Source organism: Marmota marmota, unplaced genomic scaffold (genome assembly GCF_001458135.2).
Source record: "Marmota marmota marmota unplaced genomic scaffold, marMar, whole genome shotgun sequence".
In the NCBI taxonomy this organism is placed as follows: domain Eukaryota; kingdom Metazoa; phylum Chordata; class Mammalia; order Rodentia; family Sciuridae; genus Marmota; species Marmota marmota.
In genome coordinates, this window is record NW_026000068.1 from 8,927,567 (window position 1) to 8,944,805 (window position 17,239).

The following is a 17,239-nucleotide window of genomic DNA, read 5'->3' on the forward strand; positions in this document are numbered from 1 at the left end:
GGAAGCAGGAAGGCAAATCTCAGTATGAGAAAAAAGAGAGGGTGGAGCCGAGTTTTAAAAAGTTATTAGGTTCTTGTCCGTCTTGGACTTTGGCCTTTTTCAGGGAAATGTCATCAATTCATGTACAGCTTAGCTTCTGAGTTAGAGAACTGAGTTCAGGTCCCATCCTTGGATAGTCCTTGGCATGGAACAAAGTAACAGAGCTCTCCACACCACAGGGCCAAAGTTGTCAAGAGAATCATGGCCCCATGGAATCCTGGTTGAAATGAGGGAGATCAGAGAAAATGTTAAATAAAGGAGATGCTATCATCACCATTACCAAGGCTGAAATCCACAATATCAGACAAAGGGACTGCACCTAGGGCAGTGGGCACAGGCCCTTGCCCTGGCCAGCCAGATCCTTGCAGGTGAGTACTGTGGTCAGTTCTGTGTAACGGTGTGGACCCATGTTTCCTCCAACAACTGAGCAGAGGGTAAACATCATTCTTACTTACAGATGGGAAACTGAGGCACAGAGAGATGAAACCACATGGTGAGGTTTGGCTGAGACCTGGTAGGATGGGAAGTTAACCCTTGGGTTCAATCTGTCTCCAGAGTCTACACTTATATCCACCATGGCTGTTGGACCAAGTTTAAAACTTCAAAGATGCATACTACTGAATTATCTAATATGGTCTAAAAACTTAGAAAAAATTATGAAATGTCTAAAACTAAGGGAAATATCTACTAAAGGTAGAGAGATGGAATTACAATAGGAACTAATCATTGGAATATATAGTATTATAATGACCAAAATTATTACAAATTGGCATGTCATGTTCATTTACACAACTTCTCACTACACTGAATTTACTATGATATACAGCAGAAATACACAGGAAAACCACACCAAAGTTTTGACTTTGATGAGTGGCTTTTCAAAAGTATCATCCCAAATACATGATTGAAACTTCTTCTAGGTCCCAATAAATAAGGTAGGTGATGAGAATTTCAAAATAGAAAACCAGCATTCAAATTGGTGTAGCTAATTTGAAACAAATATGAGAATGATCCATGCAAGGGAGCAATGTAAAATATCAATATGTGTGTCAGGGACGTACATACATTAAAGAATGGGTTCGAAAACCATACAGAACAAAATGTGTGAGGATCAAACTGATCGCAAACCAAACATCAGCAATGTAACTATGTAATTCCTTATTTTTTTTAAGTATACATTAAAAAATTTTCCCATGACTTCATAGCATCATGGTTTACTTTGAGCACATGAAAAGTGTTAGACACCTAACATACAAAAATGTAAAATAATTGAGCTATTATTAGTAGTATTAGCATTTAAATGTTGAAACTGATGGTTTAGGGGACTGTACGTAAGGTATTGGGGTGAATGCTGTAATGATTCAGGGTTCAACTCTCCCCTTTTTGGTGGATTTTTCAGGCCTTGGTGTGGCTGATACAAATCAGACTCATCATTAAGGATGATAAATGAATACTGTTGTGCTACTGGATTTTCCTTCAATACGTTTTCCCCTTAATCTCTGTCCAGCTGAACATATCTGTTATTTGAGCTTTGGAGCTCCGCTGACCTCCTGTAGAATGACTCCATCCAACAAATGCCTCATGGCAAACATCTGCAGGGGACTGGACTTCATCAGCTCTGCAAACATGCTCCTCCCCACCTGCTCTGCAAACAGCCTCCTCGCCTCAGTGAGCTCCTGAACTCCAAGGTAGGTGACTCTGCTCTCTCTGGGGACCCCAAGCAGGAGGCACTTCTGCAGCTGACTTGACACCAACATCACCCATGCTGTTCATGAAATTATCTGTCTGTTTTCTGTAGAGCTACACAAATAAAGCTCTAGTTTATCAAGGAAAAACAGAGAGATGTTCAATGCGTTATATTTGAAAGAGGAGGTGATGCATCTTTTAAAATAAAAGGAAACATTCTGCTGTATGAACGATGTATGGCTACAAACATTATTTACTGAAAAGGGAGAAAAGCATGGGAAAAAAACCCAAGAATCTGGGTATACAGTAAAAATCTGTTGGGAGGAATGTAAAGTAGGGTTGAACAAAGAGGAAGCAAACATTTCTGTTTTTATATTATTTGCTTTGCTTTTATATATATTTACAAATATGGATAAATGTGAGAACATAACACATTTATAGGTGCTATCTTGGTAAATACAAAATAAGCATATAATAAGGTAATTAAAGAAAGCTCAGAAAAAATGATGGCTGAAGTGACAGAATATGGCCTCCATCCTCTTAACATGGAAGAATGGACAAACTTTGGAGAGGGTGAAGGTGAAGTGTGGGGAGGGGAGGGAGCAGTGGGGTAGGAAAGACGGTGGAATGAGATGGACATCATTACCCTAGGCACTTGCACGAATGGTGTGACTCTACATCATGCACAGAGAAGTGAAAAGTGTGCTCCATACATGTACAACGAATCGAAATTCATTCTACTGTCATGTATAACTAATTAGAACAAATAAAAAAAAGGAGAGTTCAATCCCATCCTTCAGCAGATCCTTATAGCATGAACCTCAAGAGCCACATTGTCAGCGTCTTCTACTTTTCTGTACTTGGCACAGGCTGACCCTAAACTGACTGGGAAAATATTCAAGGGCAAACTTAACATAATCTTTCAACTTTACATATTATTTCTGTGGGCAGAAGCACTTAATGCATGATTATTAGTAGTGATGGGAAGATATCATTACTGTTGATATCGTTTTCACTGTTTTATTGAAAAAGAAAGTACTGAAACATCTGCAAAGGGCAAACATTCCCACAGCAGTGGTTCTCAAACTGCACGTGAGGTTGTGCATATGAATATATTGTAGGTGTATTTTTTTATTATTTTTTTAAAACAAAAAATTTATTTGGAATTTCTTTTTTTTAATTTTTTAAATTATTTTTTAAATTTATATATGACAGTTTAAAAGAGAAAAATAAAATAAAAACCTATCCTGAACCGTTTCTACAGTTTTCTTCTTGTCATGTATTGCTTGAAGAATCTAAAAGTGTGGCCGTGCGTGTGGCACATGCTTGTAATCTAACCCCAGCGACTCAGGAGGTTGAGGCAGGAGGAACATGAGTTCAAAGCCAGCCTCAGCATAACTGAGGCGCTATGCAACTCAGGGAGACTCTGTCTCTAAATTAAATATAAAATAGGGCTGGGGATGTGGCTCAGTGGTCGAGTGTCCCAGAGTTCAATATCTGGTATCCCCGCCCCCAGAAAAAGAATTCATGTTGAGTTCTATATACATATGCTTTTTTTACATATTTAAATGTATACTCAATCCTGTATAATTTGATCTCCTTTAACTCATATTGTGTGTAATGAGAGTTACTATGGATGATGCTATGGTCATGCTTTTTCAACATTCTGAGCACATTTTCAGTTTTGAATGGGAATACAAGAAGGGTATAATCATCAGTATTTACATAGAGCTTCCTGTTGTTCTAGCCTCTGTGTAAGGAGCTTACACAGATTGTCTCACTTACTGTGCACAACAGCCCAGGTGGCAGGTACCATTACACCTATACCACCTCATCATCTCCCAGGTGAGCAGGTGGGGGACCCACTGGGTGGAGCTGGGATCCCAACTCAGGCTGACTCCAGGGTCTGCCAGTTTCTCTCCCCTCTAATATACTGTTGAGCACAAGATGTGGAGGGTGTTCCCAGAATACAGCCCATGCACTTTGAAGGGTAATGTTTTTGACAGAAATGCCAAACAAGATAACAAATTAGTGAGACACACAGTGTGCCTGATCAAGTCCTATTACCTAGGTGACTTGCCCCACTTTAATATTCCTCAGAATCTATGTTGTGATTTTCTTTGGCTTCTTCCTTAGAAACAGCAAAAATTGACTCCAGCTGAAAACAGAATAGACCTGGATGAAGGTCCCTGGATAAAATTTCCCATCAAAATGGAAATGGAGGAGTGGGTAGAAAATGCTCATGTATCCAAGGTGGATTCATTTCTTTCACCTGGGGTGGGATAAAGGGGTCTCTGCACCCTTGCCACAGGACAAGAGGGGAAGGCAGGAAGGGGGGCTGCATGAGAAACACGAGCATGTTTCCTGATGATTCATGTGGCCTCACGGGAGGGTCATGTGGAGACAGAGCTGGGCGCAAGACCAGGTGGCTGAAGAACAGCATTAGCCCTGGAAAAAAAATCTACTCTACCTTCTTAAGCACTAAATGACATAATATCAAGTACTTGACAGGATGTGGTTACGATTAAAAGACCTATTATATTCCTTATATATCCAAATGTCTACCTGCTAAATAAGAAGTCCCAAAGACACTCCCAGGGTGCTTAAGTGTTTGAGCAAAGAATCTTATTAACTGGCTGAGGCTCTGAAAATCAGGGACAGAGACTGGGATCTGGTAGATGTGGGACCAATGGTGCTGTGGCCCTTTTTATACTAGAAAGTAAACATTTCCATTCAAGTGAAACCATAATCTTGATCTTGTTCATTTTTCTAAAAATTTTAATATTTCCAAGAATTAAAACAGTCATATTAGTAAGTTCTAGAGCCTCTACTCTACTCTGATAGAAAATATCAGGTGTTGAGGGCAGAAGCCGCTATATGTGAGTATGGCTTCACAGGGGAGTGTCTTCTGGCCATGTCTTAACTCTTTCTAAGTTCCAACTTACAGTGTTATATTAAGGCCCCATTCAATGTTCAGATTGTCACATAATCTTTGGCTTTTATTCTTTTCAACATTGCTGTGCTTATTGGCATAACTCAAGGGGTAAAGTGAACTCCCAGGAGGTTGGGGTATGCCTTCTAGGACAAAGCAATGGTATCAGTTATGGGTACTCCTGGTTGGCATCAATCAACATGATCCTCAACATGCATTTGCACAAAATCATGAGTTTTCATGATTTTTAATTTTATCAATTAACTGCTCTGCCATCAGACACTTTGTCTTCTCTAAGGTATAAGTAGACATTTTATTTATAGCATCTTAAGTGAACTGATATAAGAAAACAACTGGGCAACTGGAACTTTTTTTTTTTTTTTTTTGAAGATATTTATCATTGGGCCCATTTAAAATTTTCAATTGGGTAATAATGTTTCCCTGACTTTTGGATTACAAAAGGCAGTGAATTTTTTTAGGGGGTGATGCGTATCAAACTCAGGGCCTGGTGACCACCGAGCAAGCACTCTACCACTTAGCGACACCCTTAAGTTACAAAACAGTAAAAATTTTAACTGAGAGGTAACAGAAAATCTTATTTGACTTATTCTAATGAGAAGTACTTGACCTTTCAGGTAGAAGGAACAACAATTAATACACTGTTCATAATCCACATTTTGTGGACTCAAATTACAATTTTAGTTTTGATACTCAATCTAATATTTATATATTAGTAAAGAATAAGAAAATTTTACACATAGGAAGGTCTTATGTAATCCAACTACAACTTCATCAAACATTGGCTATTTTTGCAGAGAATCAGGTTTTTTTAAAACACTTTCCCCACGTGGGCAGTTATTTTCACATTTCTTTTTCTTTCCTTGTTGCAATGCTCGTCACCCTAGGAAGATATCTGGTGGGTTTTCTCCCTGCAGCCTGTTAACCACAATTCTTCCCTCATTCCAGGCTGACAGTTGCCTCAGGGATGCTTGGTGTCACTTGTCACCCAGAGTCACATTTATCCAAAACAAACTCCCAGGACTGGCATCACAGCATTTGTGGGTCATTTTCACTCATTTGCAAAAACGCGTTCAAGGGAGTATCACAGTCAAACGTCTGTGTTGACCAAAGGGCTTCCAAGTTGGCCATCATTCACATTTGGGGTTTGAAATAGAAATCGTGGCTATTTAGTTTCTACTTAATAGACTTTTCCCTAAGGGATGCACAAGGCCCACACATTCCTTGTCCTGCTGTCCTTCTGACTGTACAAGCTCTGGTTTTGACAGTCTCACCTCAGAAGAAATGTGTGTTTCATCTAAACAGACACCTTCGTTAAACTTGTGCCTTCTTGTATTTCACTGTGCGAGCAGTTGTTAGTACCCCAACACTGGGTTGATGCAAAGGCCTATCTGCCATTTCTGGTTCACAAAATCCTGCCTCTCCATCCAGGGACAGTGGCCTCCTTTGCCATCTCCCCAGCCCACTTAGTGGTCCTATAAGAAAGAAGCAGTCATCATATCTGGTGATGGGGCACTCTCTGAGACAGCCTGGTGACCAGGGACCACTGCTGAGTCACAAGTAACCCTTTCTCCTTCCTTTAAGGACACCAGATCCCTGGAGCCACCATACTGGCTTCTGACCCTCAATTGCTCTCCTTGGGCAGAAGCTCAGCTGCTGTACTTTGTCTCTACTCATAGAACTTCTGGGACCAGAGAGACTCGCAGAACTGTCCTCACAGCCTGCAGCCTCTACTGGCCTGGGTGGGGGATTAATACATGTGGGTCATGTTAATTAACACATGCAGGGGCTGGGTGAGCAGGGGCATGACAGGAGTTGGGACTGTGGAGGGGGCAGGAGACCCCCTTCAGCCCACATGCTCTCTGACACAGTCTTTGTCGACTGTGTGCCTGTCAAGCTTCATAAAGTGGCATTGATTCCTATGTAAACAATGACACCTATGTGTATGTTTCACCATCCACAAGCTGCAGAGGAGGAGTGAGGAGTGAGGCTTGGGCCTCTCGATCCTCAAACATGGACCTAAATGTTCATAAATGCCTGTCCACGAGGTCCCTAACAGGATGGTTAGGCTGCTTTATGGTTTAAGAAAACCAGAGGAGTTTTCTGAGTGCCCAAAGGTAGACAAAGTTGGCATCTGAGGTTTAAATTGTCTTCCTTAGAAAGCAGCAGGCATGGACTTCTTCCTTACAGCAGCAGAGAAGGAAGGCAGAGAGAGGTGACGGGTTGAGCCTCGGGACATGCCACCTGGGTCACTTTTCTTGGTGGGGAAGATTAGGGAACTTTATCCTGACTCTTCTTTAATGTCTGAAGATGCTTTCCGGTGTCCTCTGTGTAGTCAGCTCTTGGCAAATCTCTCCACCCAGAGCAGTCTATTATTCAGAGTAGTTAGTGGTGTTTGGGGCCAGAGACTCCCAGAGATGAGGTCAGCATGGGGTTGACCAGGGGAGACAGAGACCAACCACAGGATCTCAGAGCAATGCTCAGGTGCCCCAGCCAGTAGAGAGTGCAGCTGCAGCGCTGGACAACAGCAGGTGGACAGGAGAAACACACACCTGCCCACGGCCAGGCTCTCCCTGTGAGCAGGATGGCCATCTTTAGGAGGCATGAGCAGAAGACCAGGGCAACGAGATCCTTCAATTTGTGTATAGCACAGTCTCGTCTTGAGTTGTATGTCATCCAGCACAAAAGCAAAGACTCACAATATGCTGTTCAGTGTTTTTATTAATACTTTGCCTTTGATTTTATCTGGGATATTCATTTATCCTTTAAGATTTACCATCCACTACCTGTTAATTTTTCATGTTCCTTCTCTGAAACTGAATGAAACATGCTCAAGGAAGGAAGAGATTCTGAGCTTCTTTGACTATGATGGAGCACCTAGTATACAATGTGTCTTCAACAGTTCTTCTCAACCAAATGAGATCTGTTGACTATACATATGTTTTCATCTGTGAAGTTGAATGTTTTTAAATGATGATATTTACAAATGCAGTTTTTCCCAAGGCCAGGATTTGGGGCAAGACTATCTGGGAGCAAAGGTTTAAAGGCTGGCTCCACAAAACCTGTGCAATCTTGGTCAGATCACTCAACACCTCTGTGCCTCAGTTTTCTGATCTATAAAGTGAGCATCATAATACCAAATCTGTTTTAGCATTGTTCTGGGGATTAGTAAATATGTTCAGAGCAACTAGAACACTCCTGAAAGTAGCCATAGTGTGAATAACCTCATTCTCTTTCTCATGCTTGATTCTATATCCCAACTCATCAGGTGTTAAGTATGTGGAAGCATCTTATACCTGTCTTCATTCCTAAGAGTGGACTCACTGATGGGAAGCAACTGGCTTTCCATCTCCTTAGCCCACTCTCTCTAAGGCATTGTCTGAAATGCTTTAGGGATCCAACCAAAGGAACACTAGATGATGGCCCAGGACTTGGGAGCAGAAAGGTAAGACTCATTGCTCCGGTCACTCCATTACCAATCCAAGCTAAGAGCCAAGGGTCCTGAGCACTCAGGTCTAACAAGCCTTATGAGGACCTGTCCAGTTCTCCCATGGGATCAGGCTCTCCCCACCCCTGGGAGCCTCTTCAAGGTCTGCCCCAGTGGTCTCCAGCATTAGGCAAGTAGCACAGGGCATATGAAGGATAATCCACTAGATGTGGGAAAGCTACCTTAGAATTTCTCATTATAGCTATTTTATCGTTATTTCATTATTTTTAATTTCTACTTTTTAATATTAATTTTAGGTATATGTTATGCTAGATCGACTTTAAAATTTTACAGTATGGAGATATATATATATATATTTCTCAAATATGCAGGTTCTGATAGAGATGATTTCTGGATTCAGAAAAATGTGAGAATATGAAATAGCTCAGGTGTGGACAAGGGGCAACCTGGGCAGGTACAGAGGAAAGAGCTTGTGGCTTCACACTTTAAGAATTTGAATGAGGTAGCTTCTCCTCCTCCACCTGTGTTCCCAAAAGACCATCTATGCACTTCATAGTATTGTGTAAACCACCAGATTTCCTTAAAATTCAAGGAAGGTCTCAAGTTCAAAGGTGCAGGCTGGCATGTGGCCTCAGACATCTGGATGTCACAACCTTGGTGGATCTCTGCCATGATTATTACTGGCTAAGCCCTAGGGCACACAGGTCTTCCCCTGGAAGTATTTGGAGGTCACTGTCACCTGCCCTCAGAGGCGGGAGAGGACAAGAACATGGTTCACTCAGAAAGCTCTCTGTTGATGGCATACAGCAGGGGTCAGCAAAGTCCCCCTGCCAAGGGCCAGAGCCTAAATGCTCTTTACTCTTGGTTTTGCCAGCCCAAAGTCTCCTCACAGCCTCTAAACTCTGTCACTTGGAGCCAGACTGGCCACAGGGATACACAGGCGCAAGGGTGGAACTGCAGTCTGTGCTTTACTCATGAACACTGATATGTGACTCTTATGCCATCTGCACGTATTACAAGTCATCATTCACCTTCTGATCTTTTCCAACCATTTAAACACAGAGTAGTCATTCTTTAACTCTTTTGAGTGCTGTTAAACCAGGTGGTGAGCTGAATCTGACCCCCAGGCCACCATTTACTGACTCCAGGCTTAGAGAAAAACACTACAGTTTCATTTTGTTTGTTTTCATAAAGTGTGAGCCTTATACTATCTTCAATGTGATATAGATTAATTAAGCTTTTTTTTTTATTATGGTAGTGGATTTTTCATGAATCCTCTAGAAGTTGATTAACAAGAGATAATTCTAACAGCGTACGCATATGCAACAGAGAATTAATAAATCTCTCTTGCCATCAGTTTTTATTCAAATTAGGTACTGAATGTCACTGAAATTGTTACTTCTCCTTGACAAGAAGTACACAGAAATAAGATTACCGTAGTTGATTATATGCAAAAATAAAACGTTCAAGTAGTCCAACTCCAGATAGGAGTAGACCTAGCAGGCTGAAGGTGAGAGAAATCTGACAGAAGAATAAATGGGTATTCTTTTTCATCTATACCAAGATATGTACTATTAACATGGGGCAGCATTTACGATGTCAGAAACAAAATAAAGAGTGTTTGGTGCCTTTCTTCCTATGAGACAGTGAAACACTATAATGTAAATATCAATAATCAACGATAAAAGTAGCTTAGCTGGTCTTGATTTCAAAACGTGTAATTTAGTATCATAATAGAGTTTAACAAAATTGCTACACTGCAGTTAGTGGCTACCAGACATTACAAAACTCTGAGGCTACACAGATCTGTTTGCCAAGTCTTGGACCAGATCCTCAGCTACTGTCAGCACTGGGGGACTTCAGAGGAAAGAAGAGAGCTACAGTTCTGCAGACCAGCAACATCCCCTTGGCTGTCCTCTAACACTGTAATCATGACATTAGATCAATTATTTTCTAAATAGCCATATACTCTGGGAAACCTTGTCTTTCTTCCTGTGGCCTATGACTCTGTACAATTCAAAACAGATCTAATCCAGGAGAGCTATAGAGTTGATTGAATCACACACAACTGCCAGCACCAGACCTTTAAACAATGATTTCATGTGATTCAACTTATCACGTGTATGAAACAAAATACAAGTGTGCCTTTCAAAATATGCTACATTTTTAGTAAATATTTTTCCCCCAAGCTTGCCAAATAAGTAGATGACACCATTAAAAAACACTTATGATCATCAGGCATTTGCATTTTATGTTCTCTGTAATGGCTATGTTTTCTTGGAGTTCTTATGTTCATTAGGTAGATTAATAAGGAGGTATGAAACATCAGTACTGCTTCTTTCAATATTCCTGCTTGACAAATCAGGCTTCCAATCCCCATTGTACTTCCGTCATTCATGGTATACACTGTTCGCTAAATTGAAGTCACATTCTGTTTATACCCTCATTACCTCAGACGTTGCTGGTAGGGGCAGGTGACAATGCTGGTGGGGAGCAGGTACACAGGCACACATGCACGCACACACGCACACGTTTCATTGGGGGGCAATGTTTAAGCTCCCAAGGAATCCCACCCCCTGTTGACTGGCAGTGGGGTCCTGAATACACACCTGTGCTCGTGCGGTAGGTGCCGGTGTGTGCTGGCGGCAGAGGGTCCCCCTGGCTCTGGCTGAGACTCCTCATAGGGGGCTTCTGATAGACGCGGTCTTCGTAGATGGGGTCTATGTGGTGTTCTGGGGATTGCAGGGCCCGCAGCTCAGGGCCCAGGTGCCCATGCTGGCTGCTGTATGAGGCTCGGGACCCAGCTGAAATAAATTAACAGGGGCACATTAAAGCTCAGCCAATATTCGCACCGAGTTCTATCCAAGAATATTTGAATTTGGGGAGAGACAGAATGATTGCAATCTTCAGAAAACCAAACGAATACCATAAAATGGCAGCAACCCCTCAAGCTGGTCAGCTTATCGCGCCATTCAGCAGCCTTGATTTGCTCCCAGAGCTGATCACTCTGAGGACGATAATGTTTCTGAGATAAGTCCACACTGAACAAAAATGGGGAAACATCAGTTTTCTCACAGCCTGACGAATGTAACTGGATTCTTCACCAAAGGAATCAGGCAGGCAGTGGATTCTAAAAACCTCTTATTACCCATAGTCCTCATACCCTAAATTATACAACAGAAATATCATAAGTGAAGAGGAAATGAAGGAGCTACAAAGGCAAAACCACCTTGATGCTGCCCCTAAGAAGTAGAAAGGAATTTGTTCCCATCAGCAGTGTTTCCCAAGACAATGAAGGAGTCAAAAATGTCTGGGCTGACAGCAGCCTGAGACCCTGAGAGAAGTAGACATTAAAGAAAAAGGTTTCTGAGTTATATTTTCTTTTATTCTTGATTCTCCAAACTGATGCATTTATGTTTAGCATATATATATATATATATATATATATATATATATATATATATATATATGATTGTCATTGACTGGTTTATTTATAAATTGAGGCCACAAATCATTTGTCTCTTTATCATTTGTGAGCCCTTATTTATGACACTTGATTGCATGTTATGGGGAAAATACTGCTTTGAAGCAATATTGTAGACCAGGGAACCTGGCAGATGTTTCTTAAGGAAGGAAGCCTCTGCACACCCTGAGCTGAGCCAACAGATGCCGAGAGCCAATATTAGAGGAGAAATGTCAGGGGAACTGGGGCCTGAGATGGACTTGGGGAGCCTAGAGAGACATGGTCTATCCATGACAACAAGAGAACAAAGGAGACTACAGCTGGCTTGAGAAGGACCCTTCAGTGAAATCCCCCCAGTGGGTACCCACTTGGCACATTGGAATTCAACTGCCAGCTGTCACTTCTATAGGCCAAATTTAGAGCTCTCCATTGCAGTCTAAAGTACATGTGGGTTGGAACTCCTTGACTTTGACAGAGCCTCTGGATAGTTCTATGTCCCTTCTATTTGTCCAGGCCGTTCCCAGAGGACACCAACAAGCCAAAATCTTCAAATGCTCAAAGATAAGGTTGCTTCTTTAGGAACATATGACCAAAGAATTTGAATATTCTCATCTAGTGTATTTGAAGAAAAAAGCCATTCAAAAGTTTCAAAATTGCTGACAGATAAATGTTTTACTGATATATTTAGCACATGCTGCTCTGAATTTAAATAAACAGAAAACAACATTTCCGGATGAGGGGGCAATGTGGAGAATGCTTTGAATGCAGTATTAATAAAAAGCACTGCTTGCTTTGAGGAAAGGAAAGAAGTAGGGCAGGCAAGATCCTTACCTTTCCCTTTGCAGTAATTAAATAATGTCTGATTTAGATAGTGTTGAGATGAATGATGGATTGGAAATAATTGTTTTGCATAATTAGGTTCATTGCATCTGATTTGTCAAATGCCAACACTGCACTGAATATTATCTCCAGCTCAGATTTTCCAGGAATATATTTAAGTACAACACACCTTGAGTTTCAGCTGACAATTCTTACTCCTGAAGATTCAGATAGCATCGCTAAGGATTCAAAAGTGTAGAAACAAGGAAGTAATAATTATATCCAAATGTATAGTTAAAATAGAAGTTAGCCATCATTGGTAGAGTGCTAACTTTATCACCATTCCCTCGTCCTCAGTCTCAAAAAACATCTCATATTGAACCACCAGAGGAACTGCTTGAATCTCTAAGTGGTGACATGATCATAGGGCATATATGAGGAACCTCTTGGCATAAGGAACTTTTTATTAGTACCATCCATCAATCACGGGTTCTAAGCGAGAGGTAAAGTCTACCTCTGTGGATATAATTTCAATGTGCTGATGTTGATGATCATAAAATTATTGAGGATTTGAATAGTGTGCCATATATTTTCTCCTATTATCATGCTGCTGGTGAAACTATAAGCTCATAGTGTTTTCCTGCAAAAATACTTGTGTAAAATACAGTTGGACATTTAAGCATCATGCAGAACATGGAAGGAGATAAGGCATTTTAAAAGGAGCATTGTTTATACTGTTGATCCATTGTGATCAGATTTCAATATCTGTGGATGGGCACAGTTATAAGCTATAAGAGAGATGTAAAGAATTAGGGGAAAGAAGAGAGGCAAGGAATCAGAGTTTAAAAGTGCCTCTGCTAGAATTCATGTGTTCTACTACCCTTGTTTAAGAAGAATGCATCATGGGATCCATACTCACAAGATCTATTTGACTTTGGGCAATTTTGAGAGAAAGAATATCACATAACAACTTTTGGGAATATGCACCAAAATTTCACAAAGATATATCTGCTAATTCAAAGAAAATGTAATTTTCTTTTTTTTTAGTAGGAATTTTCCATCAGCATTATGGTCTATTTAACAGTGAGTCTAAAGTACCATATACTATGCTATCATAAGAAGAAAATTTCTGAAGAAATTCTGATTTGGTCCAAAATGTCATAGACATCAAGGCCAAATGTTCTCATCTATTATGTTAGTAGAGAACAATTCTGGGAACTTGACCTTGACCATGTTGAGGACTCAGAACTGCAGAATAGAAAAATATAATCAAAACATGGATAAGCAAAAGAGAAAACCAGAACAATGGTACTGACAGCTTCCCCTGACCTTGAAGATATACATCCTGCAAGAATAATATCTGTGTCCATATAACATTTCATGACAAATTTCTGCAACAGTTCTAGCACTAATACTTCAATTTTATCACACGTTTCTATTCTTCCTATTTCTTCTCCTCATATGACAAAGTTAGTGGCTAGAGAATTCAGGCACTGGCAATTTTCATGAACAATGTGATTTTGAAAGGGCTTTGAAGATGCATGTCTGAAACGTGAACATTCAGCTTCCAGCTCAAGAGAGACTGTGATGCCAGAAGCCTGAAGAGTGTTCAGAATCTGCCCATGTGTGCATGGTGCACCCATAGCTCCTGCAGGCCTACGATGCTCTGGAGGAGGATATGCAAGCTGACCTTGGATTGGGTCAGAGGCAGTTGCTCTATCAGGTCTACCATTTGTCTTGGGACCTCAGAGCCTTCTCTCCACTGTGATGGGTGCTGGAATGGCTCCTGGCCACTCAGCTGTGATCCGGGTGTGGGAGGAAAGAGAAAAAGGTTCAGTCCCATGGAAGGAGGGTGGGAGGAACTTCAGGGGCTCAGAGACCTGAACAGACTGAAAAAAACAGCTGTCCCTGTGTCCACATTGGCACCATTAGGCCATGGCTGCCATTTCCACCTGCAATTCCTGCATGGAAGCTTGACATCATGTCTCACCACCAAGTTTTGTACATGAGAGACGGCTCAGGGCATTGATGTATAATGTTTAAAACTTCAAAGTAAACAGAAAGACTAAGGCACTTTCTAATTTTATTGCTGTTATTTTTGCACCAGTGTTGCTCAAAGAACTTGAAATAAAGAGACATAAAGTTTGCCCCTCATCTGTCTCTAATCAGCAGGGTGAACCAAGGCAAATAACCAAAATCCTTTGATGCCAAGTTTACTCAAGTGTGAAACAGAGATAATAATATATGCATTTGTAAGCCTAGGATTTTTGGAGGACTGAGACAAGGGAGCTCATATACAAAAGTGCTGTGCCACTGATAAAGCAACATAAGAAATCAGGAGTTCTCGTGCCATTTAATCTTAGCCTCAAGAAATGTTGTCAGCTCATGCATATGTATCTTTTGATTTGGAAAAAAAAATATCAAATACTTCTTAACATAAACCATTCAAATTCAAAAACACCTAAAGATTTAATTTTGAAATATTCTAAATGTCAAAGATTTTTCTGATAATTTTGTTAAATATTATTGCAAACTGTAAATCTTACCATTTTTCTTTGAAGAAAAAATTCTGTTGCTTTCTAATGGATAATTGCAAAGAATTATCTCTCCAAAAGGGGAGAAAATACTAAAATGACCATGGAAAGGTAAAATTCTTTTTAGGAAGAAATATGACATAAATGAAACATTCACATTAGTGACAATAAATACTTGCTAATTAAGTCAGAAGCCAGCAACAGACGCGTAGGACAATCTGAAGCCTGGCTCACTGCCTAGGCTGCCAATCTTTCACACTGTGTTTTCACTGAGTCAATTGGTTTCTGACTCAGTGAAACTAAGTCAGAAACAACTCTAAGCTGTTCTTAGAGTTGACCAACAATATGTAACATTTATTACTTTTGGAAATATTTGCAACTACATATCTATGAGCTAGATTTTATGTGCAATTGTTTATATGTGCCAGTTAATTCATACTGATCTATTCCTTCCTTCAGTCAACACACTTACTGAGTACCCTGGGCAGCCTCTTGGAGATGAGGGCACATGATGCTCAAGACAGAAAAAGTCCCTGGTCTTGAAAGTGAGTTCTCACATTCAGGCAGATGGGATAAGGGAACGGAGGTAGGCAGGGGAAGAGGAGTACAAGCTCAGGAGGGTAGATTATCTGGATAGGAAGGTCAAGAAAGTTTTTTGAGTGTCTGATGTTTTAGCTGAGAACTACAGAAGGTGAGAGACTGGGCCACACTGAATGAATAACTGATGTTTCTCAAAGAGAGGAACTAAGCTATGGCAGCAAAGGACGTCAGTAGCAGATCCATTTCACAGTATTTATAGAATTATTATCAGTGTCTATTTAATCCATACTTTCTCTCCCCCCACCCTCGGCACTGAGATTGAAACCAGGGTTCCTTTACCATTATGCCACATCCCCACCCAGGGGTACTTAACAACTGAACTACATCCCTAGCCCTTTAAAAAAAAATGATTTTCAGACAAGGTCTCACTAAGTTGCTGAGGCTGGCTTCGAATACGCAGTCCTCCTGCCTCAGCCTCCCAAGCTGCTAAGACACATTTCTTTTAAATTCAAAATTTCACAACACAGCAACCATATATTTTTATTTTATCAAAAGAATCTGAAACATTCAGTGGTAGGTTGCACATAACAAAATTGTGAGAGCTGCCCAAGTTTTAGCTCTTACTACTTTCTTAATTAGAATTTTAATTGCTTAGACTATGATTATTTCTTAAGTCTTCACTGAGTCTTCAAATGATCAACTGGGAACCTGTTGAAAATGTGGATTTCTGGATACAACCTCCAAGAGATTCTGATTGGGTCAGTCTGATTGGACTGCAACAGTGCAAATTTTAATGAACACCCCTAAGCCTTCTGATTCTAATGCAGGGATCAGGGGTCACACCATGAGCTTCCCTGCCTCAAATAAAGCAGAGAAGAAGAAACAGACTGGAAGAAAAACAAACAAACAAAAACCCTCAATTTATCGTTTCTTACTTTATTCAAACAATATCAATTCTACCATCTTATGCCAGTTACAGGTCCATTCAGTTTTTCATAGGGACCCACTTATATTCTTGTATTTCTATACTCTATGATGTCTAATTCTGCTTTAATGCAAATTCACCTGCTTCTCCAAAGAAATATAGTTTTGCGTGTTTTAATTTTAATATATATATATATATATATATATATATATATATAAAGGTGATTAAGAATGTCCTTATCATTAAACTGGTCTCTTCAAATTTGCCATTCAGTTTCAAATGCTCATTTGCAAAGAAACAGAAGTAGAAAAAGAGGGAAATGACATTGTAGTATTTGGGAGGCAGCCAGCTGGCCATGTGCATATGAGCAGGTAGCAGAGGAGTCTTTTCATTTCTGAGATAAAGAACTATCTTCAGAAGAAAAAGCTATCAATTCCTGTGCTATGAAAGGAAGTCCAAAGTAGAATCTAGGAGTCCAGGCTTTTAAAAAATTGTGCAATCAGTTCATGCATCAATAGTTATTGATGGAAGTAAATCTGTGAAGGATAAAAGAGAACTTTTATGAAGAGGGGAAGAGCCTGGCATTAAAGTTGATTTTCTCCTCATACATCTCTATGGCAGGTCTGTCTCTGCTGGGCTCCTGACTTGAGGGGTATGTTTTCTGCCATTCTGTCACCATCATTAAGTACTCTGGCCAGGCAGCCTGCCCTGTGCAGATACTTAGCCTCCGTGATAGATGATGGCTTTGAAATAGTTATTTTGTGGACTTTGAACTTCTTTAAACAGTTTGGCTTGATGTCTGTTACCATTATATTCCGGGGGGGGGGGGGGGGGG

At 40.5% G+C, this 17,239-nt stretch overlaps 1 protein-coding gene across 1 annotated transcript in view; it reads right to left on the reverse strand.

Annotated features, from left to right (window-relative positions):
* Window positions 1-17,239, reverse strand: part of Ctnnd2 (catenin delta 2) — an 869,206-nt gene that overhangs the window by 359,696 nt on the left and 492,271 nt on the right. The window contains exon 8 of the mRNA XM_048814198.1: window positions 10,733-10,927. Coding sequence (XP_048670155.1) covers window positions 10,733-10,927 — 195 coding nt within the window. The remainder of the gene's footprint in view (window positions 1-10,732; window positions 10,928-17,239) is intronic.